Genomic DNA, 26,788 nt, shown 5'->3' on the forward strand with positions numbered 1-26,788 from the left:
GCACTCCAATTACCACAGAAATAATCAAATGCATTTTTAACTTGACAACTTGACAAAAATCTATGGTTAATCAACTTACCAGTCTTAACAAGGGCACCACGGTGCTTGAACTGTAATTATTCCCTTTACAGACTACAGATTAATAATAATTTAGTTTCTCTTGTTTTTCTTACATTCCTTCAAATTAGACTATTAATGTTGTACTTGTTCACTTTTTGCTTAGCAGTTTATCTTAATGTTTGCCAGGTCTTCCTGCTTCTTAAGTATTCCTTATGCAGTCGATCCTCAGTATTCATAGATTCTGCATTTGTGAATTTGCATGCTTGCTAAAATTTATAAGCCCAAAATCTATCACGCTGGCTCTCTTGCAGTCATTTGCAGATATACACATGCTCATGGTGAACAAAAATTTGAGTCCCTCAATGCACATGTTCCCAGATGATGCAAAACAAGGTGACATTCTGCTTTGTTGTTTCAGCTCTCATTCTGTAAACAAGTGTCCTTTTCATGGCCTATTTAGCATCATGCTTTTTTGCATTTTTGTTAGTGATTTCAACTGTTTAAATAGCCCCCAAGCATAGTGCTGAGGTTCTGTCTAGTGTTCTTAAGCACAAGGAGACTGTGACGTGCCTCACAGAGAATTTATGTATGTTAGATAAGTTTTGTTCAGGCATGAGTTATAGCACTGTTGGCCATGATGTCAGTGTAAATGAATCAAAAATATATATTAAATAAGGTTTCTTTAAACAGAAACACTCATAAAACAAAGTCATATGTTGACTGGCTGGCAAAAAATATCATGACTAGAGACTTATAGAAACACAATTCTATTTCTCCTGGGAGAAAAAGTTCAGTATTTTTGCAGTGTTCATGGTGACTTCATAGTACATAACTGTAGCAAATAACAAGAATAAACTATATTATGATTTTCCTTCCTCCCGGAATACATTCTTTTGAATAATTTAATGAGATTTTATTTGTGATAAAACCACTCAGTTTTCATTTATTTAAGTATAACTTTATTTTATCTTCATTCTTGACAGTTTCACTAAGTATAGAATATTGAATTGCTAACTACTTTTTTTCTTTTAGCACAGTGAAAGTGTTTTTCCATTGTTTTCTGTTTTCTATTATTACTACTAAGAAATCAATATCGGGCTAATTGTGTTCCTTTTTAATTAATTTATCTTTTTCCTCTGATCATTTTTAAACATTTTCTTTGCTTTGCTGTTCTGAAACCTGTTAAACTTTCTGACTGGTAATTATCTTCAGTTCTGGAAAATACACACTTACTTGTTTTTCCCTTTTAATATTTTATTTCCTCCATTCTCTTTTTCTGGGACACTGAAGAGATGTACTTTAAATCTTCTCAATCTATGTTCTATGTCTCTAAAACTCCTTAACATTTTCTATTTCTCTGTGCTTACCTGTGAATATTTTCTTCAGATTAGTTTCCAACCACTCTACTCTCTTCATCTGTACTATTCTGAATTTTAACAACCTATTGACTAAGTTCAATGATTATGTATAACATTTTCTAATGCTGATGTTTTATTTGATTCCTTTTTTTTTTTTAACTTTGTCCATGTTTATAGTCTTTTATTCCTTGGTTGCTTGTGATACCTATTTTGTCCCAAACATGCACATTTTATATTTTGTATCTGCTATTTTTGCTATCTGCAGTCTTACACAGTTCAAATTATTCTGTTTGCTGCTCCGGCTTATATTTCTGTATGGTGATTCCCTTTCTTGCCTTATGACTTTTTTGTTTTCATAATCTTTGCACATTTATCTGTGATACTTTTCTGAGGTCTGGGCTTAAATCATTTCCCTCTGGAGAGGATGTGCATTTGGTTCTTCTAGGCATCCAGGGGCACATCTGACTGGACCAATTGAAACTAAATTTCTAGCTAAATTCACAAGGTATGAATACTTGCCCTAGGCTAAGAAATGCTATGGAGTGACATTTCTTTCTCTCATTCTACCCCAAGCTGAGGATGACATATGCACATTTTCCTCCACACTTCCTACAAAACAGGCAATTCTGTAGTTCACTACTTATCATTATCAACTCTCAGAGGATTCTGATTATGCAAGGTCAAAGGATGTCTCTAAATCCATCAGAATCATAAAAGGTCATCAGTGATCACCACAGATCCTCAGGACAAAAGTTGGATTCACTACTTCCAGTCCTCTCAGTAATTTTCTGAATTCAAGGTTTTTTATATTTATGCCCTCCCCCAAAATGCATTTAAAATGTTTTAAAAATATTTCATTTTGTATACTTCTTCTGCCATGCACCCAAAAAGGGACATCTAAATCAATGTCTTAACAGAATTTTGTAAATAATCTATTATGATCACATTATATGATTGCATTAAAATTCCCTTGAGTAATTCTTATGTTCTTATATTAGCCACCTTCTCAAACTAATAAAAAATAAGCAATATGTAGATTGATAATATATATAGATCAACATAACTATAACACATTACTATATATAGGCTATGTTAGGGAAAGAGTGATGCCTTTCACACTAGAAAATATGATACATATTATGGATTGAACCATATCTGCCCAGAAATCATATGTCAAAGCCTAACCTCCAGTGTGACTATTTTTGGAAATAGGGTCTTTAAGAAAATAGCTGAGGTTAAATAAGGTCATTAGAGTGGGGCCCTAATCAATGGGACTGATGTCCTTGTAAGAAGAGAAAGAGACACCAGGAGTTCCCAAACACAAAGGAAAGGCCATGTTGAAGACACAGCAAAAAGGCACAGCCATCTACAAGCCAGGGAGAGAGGCCTCACCAGAAACCAAACCTGCCCACACCTTGATCTTGGATTCCAGCCTCCAGAACTGAGATAAAACTAATTTCTGTTGTTTAAGCCACCTAGTCTGTGGTGTTTTGATATCACAACCCTAGTAGTCTAAATACAATGTATAGGAATACATTAAGTTCTTTAAAATGCACATTCATAATAGAAAAATACAGTTGTATGAATATCGTTACAGACTTAGAACATTCAATGAAGTGTTTTTCAAAACAATACAGAGCAGAACAAAACAAAACAAACAGAACTTCCCAATGTCAGTAAAACTTCACTGACAGGTGAAAAATATCAACAGTTCATATACTATGTAATATACACTGCTTAACATTTTGATAAGCACCAATGAAATTTTTCATTGGCATCTCATGTATGAAATCAAAACTTTCATAATAACAAGCTAAATTGCTCAAACAAGAAAATATAACCTTATAATTGATACTCTCCTAACACTGTCAAATAGATGAAGAAAGAAAAAGAAGAAGCCAAATAAATTAAGAGTATTTTCAGGTAGAAAATGAAAACAAATGTTGAAAATATTTTAACGTAATAAATATACAATATATTAAGAATTGTGAGATACAGTAAAAGAAATGCCAATGAGAAAATCTATAGATTTAAGTGTATGTGTAAGAAGAGAGGAAAGATTGAAAATTCAAAGAGCTAAGCTTCCAAGGATAGAAACTAGAAAAAGAGCAAATCAAAACTTAAAAAAATAGAAGAAAGGAAATAACAAAGGGAAAAGCAGAAATCAGTGAAGTAGATAAAAGATAACAAATGTAAAATAAAAACTTTAAGACCATAATTGGTAATTTAAAAAGATTAGCAAGCTTTACAAACCACTAGTAAGATTGATCAAGAAAAACACAATGAAAATACAAGTTACCAATATAAAGAAGACAAAGGGAATTACAGACATTAAAAGGAAAATGAACAGGTATTATGAATAATTTTATACCAATTAATTTTAAAATTTGAATGAAATAGACAAATCCCTTTAAAAACACAGCTTACTAAAACAGACCAAAGATAAAACAGAAAATCAAAATATACAACTATGCAATTGAATCCGTTAGTTAAAATCTTCCCAAAACTGTAACTCTAGATTCCCATACTTTTACCAATGAATTCTTCCTAGCCAATCTAATATAAACCCTTTTCGATAAGAGAGGGAAAAAAGGGAAATGTCTCCAACATTTTGGAAGGGCTAGCACAATCTTGATTCCAAAAGCTGATGAGAATCAAAGAAACAATTATAAACTAGTTTCTCTCGTTAACATATTTGGAAAAATCTTTAACAAGGTATTAGTAAATGTAATTCAGCAACCCCTAAGAAGGGTTGTACAACATGACCAAGTGAAGTTTATTCAAAGAATGCAAGGATGATAAATCAACTTACAGAAGAAAAAAATAAATAAATAATAAGGTATTAATTGTCCACCTGAGTTTTGAGATTAAGATGTTTACAATGTAATTTTTCTAAAACCTTAAAAATCTGTCTTTCTGAATCAACTTAAAGTATACATATTGATAAAAAGCCAAACAAGTTAAAACACCAGGGCATAAAATCAATTCTGAAATACTCTCAAAGTATATTTGTAGAAAGGTCTTAAATCAAAATTTATTCTAAAAAGTAATCTCAAATTCAGGTCTGACTTGAGTGTACAGTTGTGCTTTATCTCAAGAAGCCAAAGTAACTGATGTAATTCACCTGCAAAAATAGTCTATGATTTCTCTTCAGTGCATCTTTCTTAAAAATCCAATGATTTATAAGGCATTCTTATAAATAATATTATAAATTTATAAATTTCCACAGAATCACAAAATCATTCTATGCTATGCACACAGAAAGGATGTCTGTACTTTCATATTACCTAAGAGCAATACATCTAATTTCTGCCCAGTGTAAGTGAATGACCAAGATATCATCACCTTCTTACTGTACAGAAAGAATTTAGTATCTACTAAAATTATAACAATGCCACATTTAAACATCAGGTAGCCTAAACATTTCTGTCATTAGAAATATGCTAAGTTTATATTTCAAGTAAACATGGCATGACATTATTAAACTATAAGCTGAATTTCATTGCTTTCAAAAGGAACTACTTCTATAATAAAAAATTTCATCTCTCTCAAGTTAATTAATTGAATTAAATATCATATAATCGAATTCTATATAGTTGGTAACATTTTCAGTAGGTTATTTCAAATATGAGACTTCAAAATCTTATTCAAAGTAATAAATTATAGTTAAGATCAATTTCACACTACATCCCATTAAGATTTTGAATGAACTATTAATTGTAACTTTGTAACTAACCAATTGAGGGTTTTATGGCTACATATACTGTTGTTAATCAAGTTTTATTTTCTTTACTGGTCATAATAAAATACTAAGACTGTCTCTTAAAATGTTCATAAACCTAATTTATACTTTCACCTGAAATATTTGTTCAGTTATCCTGAGAATGTCACAGATAACTGTAAATAGGTTAAAGTATTTATTTTTCCAATTACCTAAAAAATTTAAAAGCTTAAAAGTCAGGGTAATGTATAAGTAGACAAATACAATGTTCATAATTAAAACACTATATCCTCGAACCTCAATAAAAATTTGAAAAAATATGTATTTAATGCCAGTTACCAGTTAATTTTGTACTCAACTAATTTTGCTGTGTGTATAAGAAACAAATCAAGTAATATTTATTTGGAGGGAGAAATAATTGAAGACTAAGTTCTTCAGTAGCTGTTGATGAGCATGAATTTACCTATATGGGAGCTGATATTATCCTTTAAGAAGTCAGAAGATATGGTAGAAAAGGACATTCATGTCAGATGGCAAAGCCCTCAAAGAAGAAGACAAATTAAGTGGGAGGTCAGAAGAAAAAAGCAACCAGAGGAGCACTGGATCATACACACTTAGGCAGCATCTACCTGAACAGAGCAGAAGAATATAAAAGTGACAATAGGAGCAAGCAGAACATCAAAAGCAGAACCTAATTCAGTGCCTGACAAAGATTATATACGCATTAGATATTTATTGAATAAGTGTTTGCTGAATAGATGTTTGTTCAACAAGTGAATTAAAAATGAATGGCTAAGTTTGCTAACATCGCTTCTGCTTCCTGGTATAACCAAGCATGGGAGACTAAGACTATACTGAAAGGGAAGGGAAAGGGAAAGGGAAAGGGAAAGGGAAAGGGAAAGGGAAAGGGAAAGGGAAAGGAAAGGAAAGGAAAGGAAAGGAAAGGAAAGGAAAGGAAAGGAAAGGAAAGGAAAGGAAAGGAAAGGAAAGGAAAGGAAAGGAAAGGAAAGGAAAGGAAAGGAAAAAAAGAAAAGAGTTAAGGTTCTCAAAGAAGAGCCTAACATTCATTAAGTCAGGGAAACAAGGACATGTCTTAAAAAGAGAGGAGGTTTGAGAATGGGAGAGTGGTTACAGAGCAGTGAAAAAGGAAGCAGATCATCAGTGCCTAAAATACTGAAAGTTTGTAATTGGCTCAAAAATTTTTGCATGCAGGATTAATGGAATCCAAGAGAAAATAACTATGGAAGCATCACTCTTTGGGAAAAATTTCTTCCTGTATACACTCATAACCCCCTTTTAAAATATTCATCATCACTTGTTTAAGACTCTGACTTCCCAAAGTAGACTATACATTTCCTGATTGAAGGAACCATGTTTAACATTTCACCACTTGTCCCAACACCTACTATGGTGCTTGGCACACAGTAAACATAAATAAAGTGTGAATGAAAAGAGAAGAAGGAAAGAAGAGAGAAAGGGAGGGAGGGAGGAAAATGAGATGCAGGGAGTGACAGAGAAAATAGGATGGCTAATGGAAGAAAACAAGGGTTGAAAATGAAACCACCCACACTACTCCTTAAATTGATTCCAAGGCAAATCTCCCCACAGAACAAAGATGCAAAAATCCTCAACAAAATATTAGCAAACTGAATTCAGCAATACATTAAAACGATAATAAACCATGTGGGATTTATCCCAGGGATGCCAGGATGATTCAATATCTGCAAATTAAATAATATGATGCATATAATAATAAAATGATGGATTAAAAAATCCTATGATCATCTCAATAGCTGCACAAAAAGCATTTGACAAAATTCAACATTCATTCATGATAAAAAAAAAAACTCTCAACAAAGTGGATAAAAAGGGGACATGTATCAACATAATAAACGTCATATGTGAAAAGGCCATACCTAACATCACACTCCATGTATAATCAGGAAAAAGACAAGGATGCTTACTTTTGCCATCTTTATTTAACATAGTACTAGAAGTCCTAACTAGAGCAAATAGCCAAGACAAAGAAATAAAAGACATTCAAATAAAAAAGGAAGAAATAAAACTGTCTCTATTTGCAGATGATACGATATTGCACTTCAGAAATCCAAAAGACTCCACCAAAACATTATTAGAACAAACAAATTCAGTACAGTTAAACTGTACAAAATCAATGTACTAAAATTGGGTACATTTCTATATACTAATAACAAATTATAGAAAGAGAAATTAAGAAAGCAATTCCATTTACAACTGGATCAAAAAGGATATAATAACCTAGGAATAAATTTAACCAACATGGTGAGATTCATACACTGAAAACTATGTTATTGATACAAGAAATTGAAGAAGACACAAATAAATGGAAAGATATTCTGTGCTCACAGATTAGAATTAATATTGTTAAAATAGCCATACTTCCCAAAGTGATCTACAGTTTCAATGCAATCTCTGTCAAAATTCCAATGTCATTTTTTCACAGAAATAAAAAAAAAAAAATCGTAAAGTTTGTATGAAACCACAAAGACCTCAAATAGCCAAAGAAATCCTAAGAAAAGAGAACAAAGAAGTAGGAGGCATCAAACGTCCTGATTTCAAGCTAAACTATAAAGTTATAATCATCAAAATAGTATGGTATCCGCATTAAAAAGGCACAAAGATCAATGGAAAAGAATAGAGAGCCCAGAAATAAACCCACGCATATATGGTTACAATCAATTTATGGCAAAGGAGCCAAAAATATAAAATGGAGACAGGATAGTCTCTGTAATAAATGGTGTTGGGAAAATTTGACAGCAACATGCAAAAGAATGAATCTAGATTTTAATCTTACACCAACCGCAAAAATCAACTCAAAATGAATTAGAGACATGAACATAACACATGAAACTATAAAACTCCTAGAAGAAAACAGAGGGTAAGCTCCTTGATAGTAGTGTCAATGAATTGTTGGGATTTGACACCAAAAGCAAAGGCAACAGGGACTAAATTAAATTTAAAAAGCTTGTGCACAGCAAAGGAAGCTATCAACTAAATGAAAAGCCAACCTACAGGATGGGATAAAATATTTGCAGACCATATATCTGATAAGGAATATATCTGATAAGGAGCTTATATCCAAAATATATAAAGAAGTTATAAAACTCAACAGCAAAACAAAAACAAAATTTAAAAAAACAGTTGATTAAAAAAAATGGCAGAGGATCTGAACTGACATTTTTTCAATGAAGCAACAGATGGCCAACAGAACACTGAAAAGTGTTCAATGTCACTAATCAACAGGGAAATGTACTTCAAAACCATAATGAGCTATTACTTCATACCTGTTATAATGGTTATTTATTACCAAAAGGATAAGAAATAACAAGTATCAATGAGGATGTGGAGAAAAGGGAACACTTGTGTACTGTTGGTGGGAATGTAAATTGGTTTAGCCATTATGCAATGTACGAAGTTTCCTCAAAAAATTAAAAATACAACTAACATATGATCCCGCAATTCCACTTTTTGGATATATATCTGAAGGGAACAAAATCACTAACTCAAAGAGATATCTGCACCCTCATGTGCACTGCAGCTTTGTTTATAATAACCAAGACACAGAAATAATCTGTGTCCACCAGTGAATCAATGAATGAATAATGTGACATATACACATATGTGTATATAAATATGTGTATTTATATACACATATTTATGTATACATATATAAATATAAATTGGAATATTATTTGGCCACAAAAAAGAAAGAAATCCTGCCATTTACAACATAGATGGAAATTGAGGGCATTATACTAAGTGAAATAAATTAGGCAGAGAAAGACAAATACTGTACAAAAACACTTATATGTGAAATCTTAAAAAAAGAAAAAAAAAAACCTCATAGAAACAGAGAACAGACTGGTGGTTACCACAGGTAGAGGTTGAGGGGTGGAGGAAATGAGTGAAGGGAGTCAAAAGGTACAAACTTTCAGTTGCAAAATAAATTTAAGTCCTGGAGATGTAATGAACAGCATGGTCACTACAGTTACCAATACTGTATTGTATATTTGAAAGCTGCTTGTAAGTGGCTCTTAAACATTCTCATCACAAGGAATGTACAACTATGTGAAGTGATGAATGTCAATTATGGTAATCATTTCACATATACATGTATCAAATCAATAGGCTGTACACCTTAAACTAATACAATGTTATAGATCAATATCTCAGTAAAACTTAGGGAAAATAAAATAAGTAAACTGATTCCTTGAGTCACTATCAGGTTTTAGTAAAATACAATCCCATTATCTCAATTGTAATCAATGGCATGATAAACAAAAAAAACCCTTGTTTCCGTGCTTCCTGGATCAGCATGATTTCAAATTTTCTGTTCCATTTTTACCATAAATATATTCCTCCCTGATAGATTTGGTATTTCAATTAATGGTCTGAAAAATTATAGTCATCAGTATAATTTAAAACCAAAAATTTTATTAATTTTATATATACTCTGTGACTTTAAAAGTTATAAAGTCTTACATTTGAGAAAGACCTTAGACCATTTCCTCTCCTAAAGCGGGAGACCTTTACAGCATGCCTAGGAATTACAGTTTTTGCCAAAACCCCTGTACCCCCAGAGAGCTTAGTAACCTGGGAAGGGACCCCTTCTGCCACAAGCCACTTGTTCTGTTGGCAGACTGGTCATCATCAATTATCTGTTTCCTGTGATAGCTCCTTCCTGATGACCTCCTCTGAACCCATAAATATTTATTTTAAAAATATTATAAAAGTAATTAATGAAAACCTACTTATTGTAGAAAAAAAAAGTATTCAAAGAACCCAGGGAAAGACAGAGACCCTTTTGACCACAACTTACAAAGTCTTCCTTTTAAAATTTTATTCTTCATCTAACTAAAGATGTAACTAATGCTAATGTCTTTCTTGCCAACGGGATGACTTTTTTCCTTAGAGTTTTCTAAGAACTTTTACACTCATTTTAAAGACTTTGAAAAGAAGTTATAGAACACTTAATGCCTCTCATCTATCTTTCCATTTATTAATTTATTATTGTAATAAAATTATTTATTCAGTGGCTGTTTTGTTTGGGACCCTGTGCAGTGCACTGAAGCTACCACCGTGAAGAAAGGAGACATATTACCTGTCCTTAGGTGCTTACTACCTAACCTACAAGTTACGTATAGAATGAGTAGTTTATCTGCCCCATAAAATTAAGGCAAATTTGGATTTGCTGTTTCTGCAGGAGGACAAGTCTTCCTCATTTATGCTGTTCCTAATTTATCCTACCAGAACCATCCAAATATGAATGCTGAGAGTACAGCAGCCTCAATAACATGATTCTTCAGAGCCAAAGCCAAACAAATATACCCACATTTCTTAGTTCATATTGTACAGAATTTTAGTTTTATTGGGGTCTTGCTGAAGCTAAAATGCCTCTGTCTTGAAATACAACCATTATTGAGTTGTAACAATGGAGTGGACCTTGGAAGTTACCGAGTCCATCTGTACACTGCAAGAATTGTTTCTCCAAATTAAACATTACATTTGTACATCACCAGGGATAGGGAATTTACAAACTTATAAGGGAATCAGCTTCACTGTTAAATAGATCTTTGTTTCCAGACTAAATGAAAATATATTTGCCTATGACTTCTGCCCATTTTTCCCATTTCAATTATTTGAAACATAGAAAATAAACCTACTTTTCTTCTATTAACGTTCTTCAGACTCTAATACGTCAGGCAGCAATACCACATGAACATGTTCATGTTTTGGCAGAGCCAGAGATTACTGAGCAAATATTACTGGCAACTTGGGTTAGCGATGTATGAATGGCAAAAAATCTTGAGAGTTAAAGACAGAGTATCTCCCCTGGGGACATTTATTTATATTGCAAAAGTTAATAGATCCGGGGATCATCACTATCTCTCCAGAGATGATTTACATTGTTTACATTACAGAACAAAGCTCTGTATTCACCTCATCCACCTTCCTCCTTCCCTCTCTCTCTCTATCCTCCTAGAGGTGAGGAGGAACAGCCGTGACCCCAGTCCCTAAGTAAGCTCAGAGATTCATAGTTTCGGAACTCCTGTCCCTACAGTATGTGCAGATGACATCTTCCTTCATTATGTTACCCAATGAGGGGTTGGGAGATAGGGAACTGATTAAAATGTTCTGTGAGTAATTAGAAGATTATCTCTGAGCCAGAAACCCTTTCTTTACTGCCAGAATAAAATAAATGCAGATTTAATGATTGAGCAAAAGGTAACTATTTTTAAGACTTCTTTTCTTCAGGCCAACATCTTGAGATTCCTCAAGCTAATTACCAATCCCCTCAGCACATTAGTAATTGTTCTCTATTAGCAGGCCAGTTTGCCAATGTCTTCTATCAACTAGGCCCCTGGAAGAAAATAATACTAAGATATAGGAAATTATAGTTCAGTTGTCTTCATTCAGCTTTCCAAGTTTTTTATTAGTATACGGAAAAGGACACAACTCAAAGACCTTTCTCTATGTCTTTGTGTTGATGAGGCATGACAAATTTAGATAGTCTAAGTCTTCCTTAGACTATCTAAATTAACATGAAAACCTGTCCCCAGACTTCTGCAAGTCTGACTGTGTGTGTCTCCTACTAGATATTCCCTGGCAGTCTTAGAATCCTGCCTGGAGACTACTGGAAGAGGATGGCAGCGTTTTGAGTCCCACTAGTGTCTCAGGACAGTGAAAGTAGGTCCTAACATGTGCTTTCAAGTTGTCTTCAAATATGATCACATAAAATAAACTGAGTTATAGACTCAGCTTTTAAGCAAAGTTATTCATTTGTGCAAAGTGAACTCCTTATGCTATAGTGAATGTTATCGGGGGGAAAGATTACTTAGAACACTGTTCCCTATTTAACAGAAGGAAAGTAAAGCCAATGTAAAAGTTTGCCAAAAATCTCAGAAGTTTGATCTCAGACAGTTGTATGTGATATAACTTTGAATTTGGATTCCTGAAGGCTAAGAATTTAGACAAAGCACACTCAAAATGTTTGGCCAGCTACTACAGGTAGTAATCATTCTTGAGAATAAACTCTTACTTGTTTGATTTGAACATTTATATGCCTCCTAGAAACATGTTAGGACATTTCCTGGTCTGGCACATCAGGTCCCATCTCTTAAACATTTACAGCTGTGAAAGGGATAGCTTACTAAACAGTCATGTATTGTCTGCAGTAAGGAGAAATCTGAATCTGTGGAAAGCCATCTTTTTAAAATATATTTTCTATTAGAAACATGTGCCCACTTGTTATATGATCTTTTATTTACCTGGCTAATTTAACTTCCCTAGTTTCTTTCAAAAGATCCCCATTATGAGCTATAAACAACTCAGCCCATAAACTTTCAGGGAATATGATTAACTAACTTTAAAAAGCAACTATTATCCTAGGCCTTGTTTTTAACCACTGTCCAAGTCAATTTGAAATTTTAAAGCTAATCCTTCTCCCTTAACAATAATCATCACCAAGAATGAATTTATATTATTACTACAGAATAAAATAAAATGGATCACGTTTTTAACCTATAAATATACATACTCCAAGCAACAGATCTTTGTTCCTCATCCTCAAATTTCCCACATCTCTATAGCCTGGCTTCATTTCTAAACAGAGGGAGCAATTTTATTATTGAACTGATAATGTCATTCCTCTCAGACCTGCCACTATTTGTTATTTCTATTCTGGTGTTCTTTTTCAGAATTTTTCATTTGGGACCGAACAGCTTTCAAATAGAGCAACTTTGTGTCTGAACAATGGGCTCCTTTCTGTCGTGCGCTGGTTGACAGGGTACGAAGTACTTAACGGGAGTTTCCCTAGCAAATACACTGCTCCTGAAATTTGGCCACAGTCCACACTTCAAATAGCAGCAACTCCCAATGAGCCTTGGATGGTCAGCTAATTTCAGCTAAAAATGATTCCTACAGTGAGTTTCTTCCCTTCATGATGCTTAAGAACCAGTTAATTGTCAGCATGGTTTTAAAAATAATTTTTACCAAAGGTCTCTTGGTTGTATTAAAGCCCTTTGCATTCTGTCGTCACTGAAACCCCGTGGTACTCACTCCAGGGAGGCGTTCAGCAGCAGGTGATGTCTCCTGTCTTCCATGGCAGCCGATCCAGGTACTGAGCTGACAACGTGGCACCATGATCCCAGCCTTTCTAAGAACCATCCTGGTTGATGTCTTTTTATTTTTCAAGATGAGGCTCTATGGACAAAACAACATTGGATGAGATCATTATTATCATCATCACCATTATCATTTTCATTATTACTATTATCAGTATCTGAAAATTAGGCCCTATATGTTTTCCTGAGATTACTGGCCCCCTCCAACAATAACAAAAAGCCAACAAAAATAAACAAACAAACAAACCAAAATCCAGTGGCTGAGCACCCAACATCAGCACTTCGAATATAGCTCAAATTAGTTTAGCTATAGCTCAAAAAACGCTTCATTGTTTCAGGTTGTTAACCACAATGTCTTATAAAATGAAGCATGTTTACTGTCATTTTGCAAAAGTCATTTCTTCCTTTATGAATCTGGCAATGAAGAATTTCAAAGATACCAGTGTGGGATTGTTATCAGGCACCCGCCAAAGCTGTCAGGCCTCATTACCTCCAAGACAAAAATTACAGACTAATGTATTAAATGCTTGAACAGAAACACACCGGGTACCGTCTCGGTTCCGCGGTAATGGGATGACACCAGCAGCCCACAAGCTGAACTACAGCCGGCTCCCCTCCCCCTTTGCAGCACAGCGCACTGAAGTGGAGAGAAGATAAACATCCAAGTCCAAATCGAATTGCTGGATTTATTGCCAGCAGAACCCAGCAGCGCTGATGTTCCTGTGAATGCAGTGCATTCATTTTAACAAACCCCATTTCAAGGGGTCTGTCATGAGGCAAACACACTTCTTATCTGGCTGAATATTAGCATAGCCGCTCCCAGCCCCAATTTATCTCTTTTTAAAAGAGAACTAGAAGTCAATTTGAGGTGTTTGTTCTGATTCTATAAAAGAAATTGCTTTCAGTGATTATATAATGATGTCATCCTGCCTGAAGGGGACTAATTTTTTTTCTTAACTATTTTTAATTTTCCAGTCACTTTTTTAAAAATCACTTTTGTTTCTCTGAGGCTTATACCTTCAGACTTCACTGATAAGTCCTTGAACACACTGCACCTCCAAAATGGACCGATGAGGTCACATTTTAAAATCTGTCACACTGACCGTGACAGTGTACTTCCCCTCCTCCTGCTTATTTGTCTATCATATACACTTGGCCAAAGAAGAACTCACAATTCTTTTTTGCTGCCTGAATTTCAGCTGAGAACTCCAGCCTTATTGTCTTAAACAGTTAATGTTATGGTGGATACCTGTGAGATCTAGGGTGGCAAAAAGAAAGTGATGAAGCTTAAATGCACAACAGACAAATGTGCTGGCTGCGCATGGTGCACAGAGAATGCAAGTTTCATCCTGAGCTGGAAGGAGTCACTCTCCGGTCTTGATGAGGCAGATGCCTCAGTCTGTCTCTCCTATTTCCAACCTAGAGGCTTCTAATATTGTCAAACTGTGGAAAAACTTGCAGGAAAGCTTAGATCATTTGGGGAAATACTGTAAAAGAGGAAGATCATAAGCTTCAGAGTGAGACTGACCCAGTGAGAATCACAGCGCTACCACTCCCCAGCTGGGTGACCCTGGGCAACTTTCCTAACCTGTTTCCCTTTCTGTAAAATGGGGGGAAATAATGCCTACTTTGTAGGGCTATTGGGAGAAGTAAGAACTATCACATATGAGATTCACTTAGAAAACAGCATGGCACACTGGAAAAATTCAATGGGTGTTAGAGGTTATTATCATTTGATTCTGAATAACTGCTTAATTTATCTATTAAATATTTTCATCTGCCAAAATGTTAGAGTCAAAGAATAATCTAGGCTATTATACCCACTGATGGGAATGTTTTCTATGATTATTGTCTCCCTCTCTCTCCCCGCCTCTCTTTTACTGTCAATCAGTTACATTAAATGTCTACTCTGCTGTGAACAGCCTCCAGCTCACAACTGTGAGGCTTTGGTTGAGGATGCAACATTGAGCTCACATGGACATGCGGACACAAGCTTCATTCTTCCTTAACCATCCCTTCCTGTTGTGAATCAGTCAGAATGCAAATAAAATACTCGATTGTCCGCTCGTATTTTAGTTTAATATTTCATTTCTGCTATCATAATACAGTACACATTAGCAGCTTCAGAATATAATGTAATCTTAAACTTTTTTATCTCAATAAAGCACTAGTGAGGACCAGTGCAACGTATGTTAGGTGCTAGACTAGATCATCAGAACACAGCCTCTTCCTTCCAGGAGGGTGCATTCTAGAAGGCTGAAAGAAAATGACGTCCAAATGACTGAAAACAAAAGATGAAATGGCACAAGTACCATCTGAGAAAAGAAAAATCCCAAGGAAATATTATATATTAAGGGGATGAGAAACAGTTTCTATGTGCTGGCATTTGGCATAAGCCTTGAGGTATGCTTAGTTTCCTTTAAACTGGAAAAAACAATGAGATGGGTTTGGGGGAAGAACAGGTAGAAAAGGAAGGACAATTATTCACACCAAGGAAAATTTATGCATAAGGAATAGTAGATGGAAATCACATGGCAGAGGATCTTAAATGCTTAAGTAAGATTCGGTCCTTAAATTGAAAGCAATGGTCTAACACAAACAGAAGCGTTTGAACAGGAAGTAATTTTTTTTTTTTTTTGCCTTAAATAGATAAACCTAGTAGCAACGTGAAAGTAATATGTTAATGGAGATTGATGGGCTATTGGGACATCAACAGAATCCTATTTCAGGAAATAACTAACAAGGGCTGGAACTGTATGCCCACAGGTGGTATGACACAGTTCTCCTGATCCAATATCTATCACAGAACTTTGCTCAGTTGGGTACTTGATCCTGAAGGAGACAGATGTGTTCATATTAAATAGCCAGACCATCTCTTCCTTCCATGCATGCCCACTCCTTCTCACATTCTCTTTCCCACATATTGATGGAAAAGCCTCCCTTTGTCCCTTTGATGCAGCATTAGAAGCAGGGCATGACTTTTCTGCCCTTCCACAATTTAGAGGAAATGGAGATCAGATATCAGGCCTGTAACTGGCTCTGTTCCCACAGGCTCTCTTCTGGGATGTTATTACAGGCCGTGTAAGGCCAGAGGCAGTCAGGAAATATGTCTCCTTTTCTCCATTCCTGGGAAAATTACTAAAATTTTCTACTTTTATAAAGCATTTTTTCTCCCATGGACTCAAAATGTTCTTTTAATACTCCTTTCAATAGCCCTCTGAAGGAAAATTTTGTGCAAGAATTATCATTCTGTCCTTACAGATGGGGAAAACTGAGCAGGGAGATTGAGTGTCTTGCCCAAGGCCACATGGCAAGTCAATTATAGAACCAGGAAGAGCCATCCTTGCTGTTTCTCCAATGCCTTGGCACAATGCTGCGTCATCATGAGTACTCTCCTTGTGAACTGTGTCCATGCAATATTAATACGATCCCCTCATTCTAGGTGCTGATAAATACAACCCGTGTGATGAATGTCACAAATAAGAACCAAGCTCCATAAGACGAAGATCACTAGTGGTACTATTATACTCTGAGAGTACTACTGTACGCTCTCCCTCTTCCTCATAGATGTAACTTATTTATAAACTCCAATGTGATCTGTAGTTAGTCTTTAAGTTTTTACTTAATTTATCCAGTTCCTCACCAAAGCTGGAGTTTACACAAAGATTCTACCCAATGGAATAGCATGCTTCTCAGAATCACGTAATACAATATAGTTTTTCTTATCTTGTGGCTCTCACAATAAAAAGGGACACAAAAATGCTGTGCGCTCTAGATGTGGTATTTAATGAATTCAGTACTTACATTAGACGTGCTCTAGGCTACAACTACATAGTTGGATACCCAACTACCAGGGACTTAAATTATAAAGATAATTATTGTTTATTCAATAAGCGGTGTGAGCTAGGTGATCTCTGGATTGGTTCAGCAACACAATGATATCATTAGCCAGGCTCCTGTACTGGGGTCTTTTCCATAATGACTCTTCTTACCCATGGTGGTAAGAGGGCCACTTTAATTAGTCATTAAATCCTCCTTCAAGAAGGGGAGACATGAGAAGTGGTGGTACCAGAAACTATCAGGCATCTATGTCTTTAATCAGGAAACAAGAATCTTTACCAAAAACTTTCCACAAGAAGTTCGTTCATATCTCACTGACCAGATCTAGATCATGAGGTCACCTCTAGCTTAAAGATAAGCTGGGAAAAGATTATCTTGGCTTTACAAACAAGAGACAGAAAGGAAAATGGGGATGGAAACCCAAATGTCAGCCACAACACTCATGTCAATCAGTGGATATTTGTAAAACAGAGTATACATGTTCTTGACTTTATTTTTGTAAAGCTACTTTTTGGATAAGGCAAAATAATAATCAGAAAAAAATCAGAGACATGAAGGAAATAAGGGTAATAGATGGAGAGGTGTTGAAGTGAAATGATTCAACAAAAGAGAGCTTTGATGTAACTGGATAAGCTAAAAGATGCCTTTTAAAAGAAAAATCCCGATACACTTTTGAAATACACTGTGAAAGTCATGCAGAGACATGGGCCATGTAATTCAGCTTATCGGAGCTCATAATTTGAGTTCTTAATTTTTTTATTCCTCTTTTAATAATAATGGCATGACCAGGATCATTTTAGAAAGACCGTTTCACATGGTATTACTTATACCCTTTCAGTAAAATAACCTTAACTTTCCAAACGTTCAGGAAAACATTGGAAATGGATATAGAAAAGCTCACTTAATTTTCTTGTTTCTAATATCTGCTGCAGGTATACCTAAGAGATTCTTGATGTCTATGCATGACTGGGGCCTCAGCACATAATTAAGTATTCTGCCTACAGAACCTAGGAGTCAGGAATTTCCTCCTGGGTGGCTTAAGCTAAAGAACTGACCAATCCATCAAGATCCAATAAAACACCAATTGGCAAAAGTGTAAGGTATAGAAGAAAGCATCTTAAATGGCACCTTGGAGCTGATAATGAAATGAAATTTCCAATTGCTACTGCCATTCCGCTGTAAGTATTTTAAATAAAAGTATTTTATTTTCAAGCCATGCACTATAGCAAGTCAATCTAGAGTGGCACCAGTTATAAATTTAATAAATAAAATAATGTTGTCCATTGTGGTATCTTAATGCCAAGTACACAAAAGGCTCTTTCTCCCCATTTTCCTAACTCCAGTAAGTATTAATTGTTCTCCTTAATAGGGAGAAGTTGGGCTGAACTGCTGGTTCTCTAAACTGTTTGCATTTACAAATACATCAGCAATACAATAACAAACCTATATGGGAGCAATTATACCAGGTCCTGAACTAAGTAAGTTATGTGTCTTAATTTATTCCTCACAATAACTCTGTAAGGTAGACAACATTATCCCATTTTACAGGTAAGAAAACTGAGGGTTAGAAATATTAAGTAACCTGTCTAGGATAATACATCTTAAGCCGTTTGTCACAAGGGCTAGATTTAGGACTAGTTACACAGTCCATTTCTACTAGTCATTCTAGTTCATACCAATACTCTACAAGAAAGCTTTCTCTTTGTATTCTAGCATTCTAGGGATACCAGAACCCTCTCAACCCAGAAAAGCAAAGGCACTTCTAATGTAAATACATGTTTCAGGTAGTATAGGTCTTGCCATAGTGCAGATTCTTAAATAGTTATCAAATTGAAACACATTCTTTAGCAGCTAGTGTACCTATTTTTTTTTTATCTCCAAGGAGCATTGCCTTTTTAAAATAAAAATGAATGCAATGGAAGGGAGGGACAGGGGCAGTTCAAGTTACTGTAACCAGGAAGTCTTTACACACCATCTGCCATGAGGCGTGTTGTCTAACAATGCAGACCCAGTGGTTGTGGGCAACCAAGTAGAGTCAAGCAGTTCATAGCTTAATTGCCTTCTAAGTTTTACAGCACCAAGAAAAGGTTTGACCCTACCATGCAAGCTGACAGGAAAATGTGTCTTCTTAAAACCTCATCTCAAAAAATTCTTCAACCCATAGGCAGATATGTTTATCTGTCTTCCTGTGTGTAAAAGAAAATGCATCCACGGAGACAAGCTTCACTAAAAGAATTATAAAAAAAAAAAAAAAAAAAAAACACTTGGGTACATTTGCAGCCCATGTCTTATTTCCAAAGGACTCTCATGGGGAAAGCCATGGAAAATGTCCCAGTGATAGTATTTCCAGGGCTTAATTTCATAACAATCTATATATCCAAGGGATATCTGGCTTCTAAGGAATATCTGAGTGCCAAACAGCAGTTAACGTTCATTTACAAAACAGTATAAAAGCCTCAATAAATATTGACTCACATTTGTCAAAGATAATGCTAACTTACTAAGGTATCTATTCATTGTCTTTTATAGGATTTAGTATCACTTGTCCTTCACCTTCAAAAAATACTTTGAAAAAATGCCATGTCCCTGCACACCCTCTCCCACATGCTCACACACAAAGGTGACTGTTTAGTCAGAAAAGCAATGTTTTGGAAGTCCTTGCTGCACCACTTCCAGCGATATAATCTCTTGCCAGCCACCCCTTTCCTGATTTGACTGTTTCCTCTTGTGTAAAATTGAGGTAACAGCACTGTCTACATTTGATTGTCATTATTCAAGGTAGATACATTCTATAAAGTGGCCACAAACACTAAATGAGCAAATACTGAGCCACTGTTCCTAGAGAAAATACAGGGTTAGGTTCCTGTGAGTCTCTGGTCACATTTCCATCAACCAATGAATATTAACCTTTTTAATATGTATTTCTGCTTAAAGATACCATATTAAATATATATTAATGATTCATTAACATTGAACTCATGGCCAACACTCTAATGCCTGAGCAAGCTTTTCTAATACATGTGTTTTTTTCCAAAAGGCTTGTCACAACCCCCTTACAGTTAGAAACAGTAGACAGCACTGTGCTTGTGGTCATATTAAATAGCAAAATCACCAACAAAAAGCACAAAAGTGTGAAATGTGACACAAAACTAAACAGACTATGAAAGTGACACTTGTTTTGGTCTGAGAGCTGAAACAAGAAGGCAGGGCATAGACTTGATCAACATAAGCTGGCAATGTTAACTTGGGGCAACTAAAATTTCTACCACACCAAGCATGCCTGTGAATGGCCTCGAAAGTGCTAAGAGTTTTGACTTTGAGGGTGCAAATAAATTTTAGCAATTAGGTGAAAATGAAAATAAAGAACTGGCTAGTAATGAGGATTGATTATACTTAGGAATATTAAAAATCAAATTCTGATTTCCTTAGATATAATTCTTTAGATAATTAAATAGAAGTCCTGGAAGTTATTTGTCATTAATATGCCAAACGTGTCTAGACCTCCTTCCATACCTTTCACATGATCCTAGGTCTCAGGAGATGAAGAGAATGAACAGACAGATGAAAGATGCTTAACATCGCTAATTATTAGAGAAGCACAAATGAAAACCACAATGACATATTTCCTCACACCTGTCAGAATGGCTATCATCAAAAAGTCTACAAATAACAAATGCTGGAAGGATGTGGAGAAAAGGGAACCCTCGTAATGTTGTTGGTGAGAATATAAATTGGTGCAGCCACTATGGAAAACAGTATGGAGTTTCCTTAAAAAACTAAACAGAACTACCATATGATCCAACAATTCCACAGCGGGGTATATATCTGGAAAATATGAAAACACTAATTTGAAAAGATACATGCACCCCAATGTTCACAGCAGCATTACTTAAAATAGCCTAAATATGGAAGCAACCCAAGTGCCCATGAATAGACAAGTGGATAAAGAAGATGTGGTGTATATTTATATATGATGAATGAAATATTACTCAGTCATAAAAGGAAAAAGAAATTCTACCATTTGCAGCAACATGGATGGACCTAGAGAATACTATATGCTTAGTGAAGTAAGAGAAACAAAGAAATACTGCATAATATCACTTATATGTGGAATCTGAAAAATAATGCAAATGAATATATATGCAAGACAGAAACAGACTCCTAGACATAGCAAACAAACTATTGGTTACCACTGGGGACAGGCAAGGGGGAAGGGACAAATTAGGAGTCTATGAGGTCAAAAGATACAAACTACTATGTATAAAATAGATAAGTAACAAGGATATATTGTACAGCACAGGGAATTATAACTATAATTATAATTATCTTATAATAACTTGTAATGGAGTTATAATCTGTAAAAATACTGAATGACTGCTTTATGCATGAAACTAACATAATATTGCAAATCAACTCTACTTCAATTTTAAAATAAGAAGAAGAGAAGGCAAAGCTCTAACAAAGACTGGTAAAGATATTGATTTGCAAGGGTCCAAGGGGCTGAAGCAACAACAGAAAGGCTGACTGTGAACTGTTTATGCCATGTTGGTACTAAATGATTTTCACTCATTCGTTTATTCAGCAAACAATTTGATATCATAGGAACTCTGTCAGGCAGCAGGTACCCAGAAAAGAAGGCAGTATACCCACTCCCTTCCAGGACTGTCCTCAGCTTCCTGGAGAATATACACAGGCTAGACTTTTGTAGCTCACCCTGTTCATGCAGGAAATGGAAAAGTACGCTAGTATTTGCTTCCATGTTTATCTTCCCAGACTAGTCTATTCTCCTGGATCGATCATACTGGGAAAGTGGGGTGAAGATTAAAGCAGAACAGTAACTAGCCCTCCTTCCCTGAGGGTTAGTATAGGCTGAAATGTACATGAGAGCAAGATGGAAACTGTCAGAGGATATCTTCCTGTTAACCAATTATTATTGATGATGTTGGGAACAAAGTTATATCCGTGTAAGTCACCAGCTTCATGTCTATTTTCTTTGAATGAATGAGTATTTTGAAGAAGTACTACAGACTGATTTTTTAGAAGGCTAATGTTTTTTAAGACATGCTAAAAGGGCTGGTATGTGCTCTCCCCTGTACTTTAAGGATTTCAGACCATCAATATAACCGTGTAACAAAGCACTGATCACGCCTCTGCTAACAGAATGTAAGTTGAAATTCAATGCTGGTACAAATAATTTCTATTCCTAAAACTGAATTTTCAACATACAAAATTAAGAAACAGCAGCACAAGTTCATTTGGAGATGATCTGAGTCTGACCCTCCTGCACTGAAAGTGAGTCACATCTTCTCAATTTCCTACTGTCAATGGCTGTACCATCACCAATCATTCCAGTCAGTATGTGACAGAAAAGAGTTTTAAATCATATCTTAAAGTCAGGTTTTCATCATCCTTTTCTTAACCCTAACTATCCAATTCTCAAGAGTTGGATATTGTGCCTATTTTTATCCCCATTTTAACTGTATTTTACTTTAATGTTCTAGGATGTTCATTGTCATCTATCATTAACTCTTCTTTTTGATTATATAGAAAAGTGAACTGGTAAGAGAGGAAGTAAGTGTCCCAGTTCTTCTCATGTTAATAGAGTGCTAGCACATTTGTAGATTCTTTGCACAAGCAAGGGAATAGCATTTCTTACTTTGGTAAATATTAACATTCTAAGGGGGAGAGCTCAAATAAGAAAGCATGTGACTACAGCTTCATCATGGTGTCGCTGTTAGCACACGCTCACCTACACACCATTCAGTGTGTGAGCATTTATTGAGGGTCTGCTACTTCCCAGGTGTTGTGCTGAAATAATGCTGGTATTAGGGAACCACTGGACCACACTGTCTAATTTGAATGGATACTATGTGGAGTTTCCTCTTGTGTCCCATGGTTAATACTACCACACACATCTCACCTGAAAAGAAAGCCTGGAAAGGAAAGTCAGAAGTTTTTACAAGTGACCTCATTTAATCCTCATAGTAACTGTGAAAGGAAGGCCATCCAGCCCTTACAGATGAAGAAGCTGAGCTTCAAAGAGGACAAACACAAACACATTTGACCAGTGATGTGTAGTTTTACAGGGGCAGAGCTGGAAATGAAATGCAGGTTAATCTGAACTTTACTCTGTTCCGCTCTTCTTTGATCTTTGGAGTTACAAGGACCTCCCTATCTTCAAGAATCCACTAAAGCAAACACCCTTAAGGGGATCATACTTCATGCTTCTATCAGCAAAGGAACACCTTCCTTTTCAGCCAGTGCTTCAGGAAGAATCCACCAGTCACCTGCATGCTTGAATAAAAGCCAAGAATGGTATCACAGCTGGAGGGCAGATCAAGGACATAGTAAAGGTAAGAAGGAAGGAAATTTTAAGTTCTTTTATTTCCACAATTACCAAGGGCCAGCCTGGTCTATAATTCTTCTTTCCTCATATTTTGTTTCAGTGGATTTACTGGAAACAGATACATTCATTACCTATAGAAACCTATAAAATATCTAAAGAAAAAAAAAAGATTTCCCCCCTTTTGGGATACTGACATCCACAACTCCCAAAGTCCCTGAGAAATAAAAGGTTATCTTATTTCTCAAATGCTTATACTTCTTTTGTTTCAGTAATTGCAAGTGGCTTTGAGTATAGACTCCCAATGTGTTCTCTAAGTGTTTTTCTTCTGCATAAAACATGAAATTGTCAAGCGTGGAAGACTACACAGTTCACTGCAGCCACCAGAAGTCATTGATTCCTGCATTTATTTCTTCCAGATTTCAAATCTATTTTTCATGCTGCTTGCCACATAGGGTTGACGTGTCACAAGATGCTGCTACATACTGAAGTGATGCATAACCATCGGATAAAATTTTCAAAGAATAATACATTTTAAATGCCTCTCTATTTAGTTTGATATACACAGAAAATTGCCCCCAAAATCAACCTTTATGGAAGTAATATAAGAAAAGGAAGTTATTTCTCATTTAAACCCATGAAAAACTAATAAACAACAAAAGTTAAAAAAGTCTCCAGGAGACTTTAAATGCATAGATTAACAATGCTTATTAAAATATCATTGAAAAGTTGGTTGATAATACCCTTTCATCTCTCTTCTTGATATCTCACAGTCTGGGATCTCAGTCCCATAGGATTATCATTTAATTGTGGTGCTGATTCTCTGAGCCATCTGAAGATCCCTTCATTTACTAAGGATCAACTTTTCTCAACTTTTAAATCTTACCTCTTCTCTGGAAATGATTATGGGCCAGAAGAAATAAAAGTCATTTTTATCCAACAGCACTACAGTGATTCAAGTATTTCTGTAATAAGATAAATATATGCATATATATATCCTACAATTATAGATAAAGCAACATTACTGAGTTATGTCAATAGAATAATGTTGGTACAAGGTAAGTGACAGGGCTTGCCGTAGCCTGATGACCCAAGGTCTGGGCAAAAAGTCTCAACAGATTACAGATCAAGAGAACCAAGCCATCATCTCTGCTTTGCTGTGAAAGTATATAAAGTAAAAACACTCATCAGGCCACACTGCCCTCTCTATCCTAACACACACAGATGCACATACATACTCTCATCTGGCCCCCCCCGTCCCATACCAAAGCAGATGAAAATGCTGGCACCACATTCTCACTGGACAAATTTCTTCATGCAGAGTGAGCCCAGTGAAATAAGGAAAAGATGAGTTAAATATTAAAAAGGTAGGAAAATACAGCATTCCCTCTAACGACACATTAGATGTTATTTTTCTACATTAATGAGCGTGTTTCTACTTGACACTTGGCTTTGAGTTACTTAGAAAGAAAGCTGTGAAATTAACTCATGCCACATGGCTGACATGACTGTGTCTTCAGTGCCTTCTGATCTCTTCTGTCTCAACTCTTGCCCTGTGTTCTCATTATTTCTGCTACCCAATTACTAACCTATTAGGGTGATCTATGTGAAATTGGCAATAGTGAAATTTTAAACTATAAAAATGGCAATTTGATGTTTCGGCCCGTAATTCAGTTTACCTGTCTCACTGCGTGATGGGTTAGCTTTTCTTTACTTGCTTTCCCATACCCGGCCCCTCCTACATTTACTTGGCCAACTCTGACTCATTGTTTAGGTCTCTGCTTCTATGCTTCTTTCTCTAGCAAAATTTTCATGTAAAAAAAAAAAAATGAGTTCTGTGCTTCTCCTAATCAGAAAAAAAAAAAAAAAGACACACACACACACACACAAGATTCAACCTTTGTTGTTCTCATATATAGCTATCTATAGCATCCACTGTTTGGAACATAGCTGCATTGAATCCTTCTACCTGTTTTATTATTCTGTTTCTGACAACTTACCCCACCCTAGAAATACCTGCATAGGCTGGGCATTTATTCATTCTTCTTGTTAATTAAAGCTTACTTTGATGCCATTACCTTCCTCAGCCAGATAAGCAATCACAACCACCTGCCACAAATGTTTTATTCTCTAAATTGGATAAATTCCCCAACCTCTAGACTTTCTGCTTAAAAATAGTTTTATATGTAGACAATAGTTTCTATTTAAGTCATAGGGAAAGCTCTGTTTTTCACCTTATTAGTCACCAGTACAATTCCAGGTGCTGCAAGTACCTAATCTGATTCTTATCAATACGGACCAAATTATCTGTCCTGACGCTAGGATGCTTCAGAAAAACAGCCCCACAAGATGCTATTATAGATCCAAATAGTACTCAGACTGTTGCCTGAACTTGAGTTCTTTGAAGTGGATAAAACTTTTCTAACTCAGCAAAAATCTAATACTGATTTTTAAGGAGAATTTCTAATACATTCCCCAGTAGATCGACAATAGCATAGACATGACATATTAACTTTATTATTAAAAGGGGTCACCATAGGAGGATAGCAATTATAGATGGAGAAGAAAAAGACAACCTAAAGTGTTTCCTTCTAAGAAAATGTATCTTGAGATTATCTTTTAATCTAATGATTACCAGGACTAGGGCAAACCATGAAGCAAAGATACAGGGCAATATTGAGATTTGGGCAATAAAACAATTTGGACTCCTAACAAAGAAGTCATGCTTCAGGTTACTGAAACTAATTTCTGAAGAACTTAATATTTAGGGCAAAAGAGCCACTAAATTTTATATAGTTATAAACAAAGTTGAGTACACAGAAAAAAGGTAAATGGTTTACCTATATAGAAACATAGTATTTTCCTGAAATATATTCATAGACACACCAAAAATATAAAGAAATGAAATTTAGGACTACATGTTTCACATCAAAATCAACCTGATGAAACAATCTATTGAGTAAAATGTATTCATTTATTTCATTTAACAATTATTTATCAATATTTGTCAAGAATCTACCACTGTACTGGGCACTGAGAAGACAAGGGCAATGATTCATTGCCCTAGAAGTGTATGCACAGAAATTTTCAGTCTAGTAGAATAAGAATGAACAAACAAAAAGAAAATGTAACTAACAAGTACTACGATCCAACACTCCACCTATGGTGGTGGGGAGGGTATAGGTCAGTAGTAGAGTTGCATGAGGTCCTGGGTTCAATCCCCAGTACCTCCATTAAAATAAATAAGCCTAATTACCACCCCCCTCAACAAATAAATAAATAAATAAGAACTTCTCACTTAAAA

The 26,788-nt window shown here is 35.4% G+C and overlaps 1 protein-coding gene across 1 annotated transcript in view; it reads right to left on the bottom strand.

Moving 5' to 3' along the window:
• The window catches only part of LOC116664609, a 214,141-nt gene that overhangs the window by 42,052 nt on the left and 145,301 nt on the right, over positions 1-26,788 (bottom strand). Inside the window, exon 3 of the mRNA XM_032482937.1 lies at positions 13,237-13,380. Within this exon, the coding sequence (XP_032338828.1) occupies positions 13,237-13,380 (144 nt within the window). The remainder of the gene's footprint in view (positions 1-13,236; positions 13,381-26,788) is intronic.

This window comes from Camelus ferus, chromosome 1, assembly GCF_009834535.1.
Source record: "Camelus ferus isolate YT-003-E chromosome 1, BCGSAC_Cfer_1.0, whole genome shotgun sequence".
Classification (NCBI taxonomy): Eukaryota; Metazoa; Chordata; class Mammalia; order Artiodactyla; family Camelidae; genus Camelus; species Camelus ferus.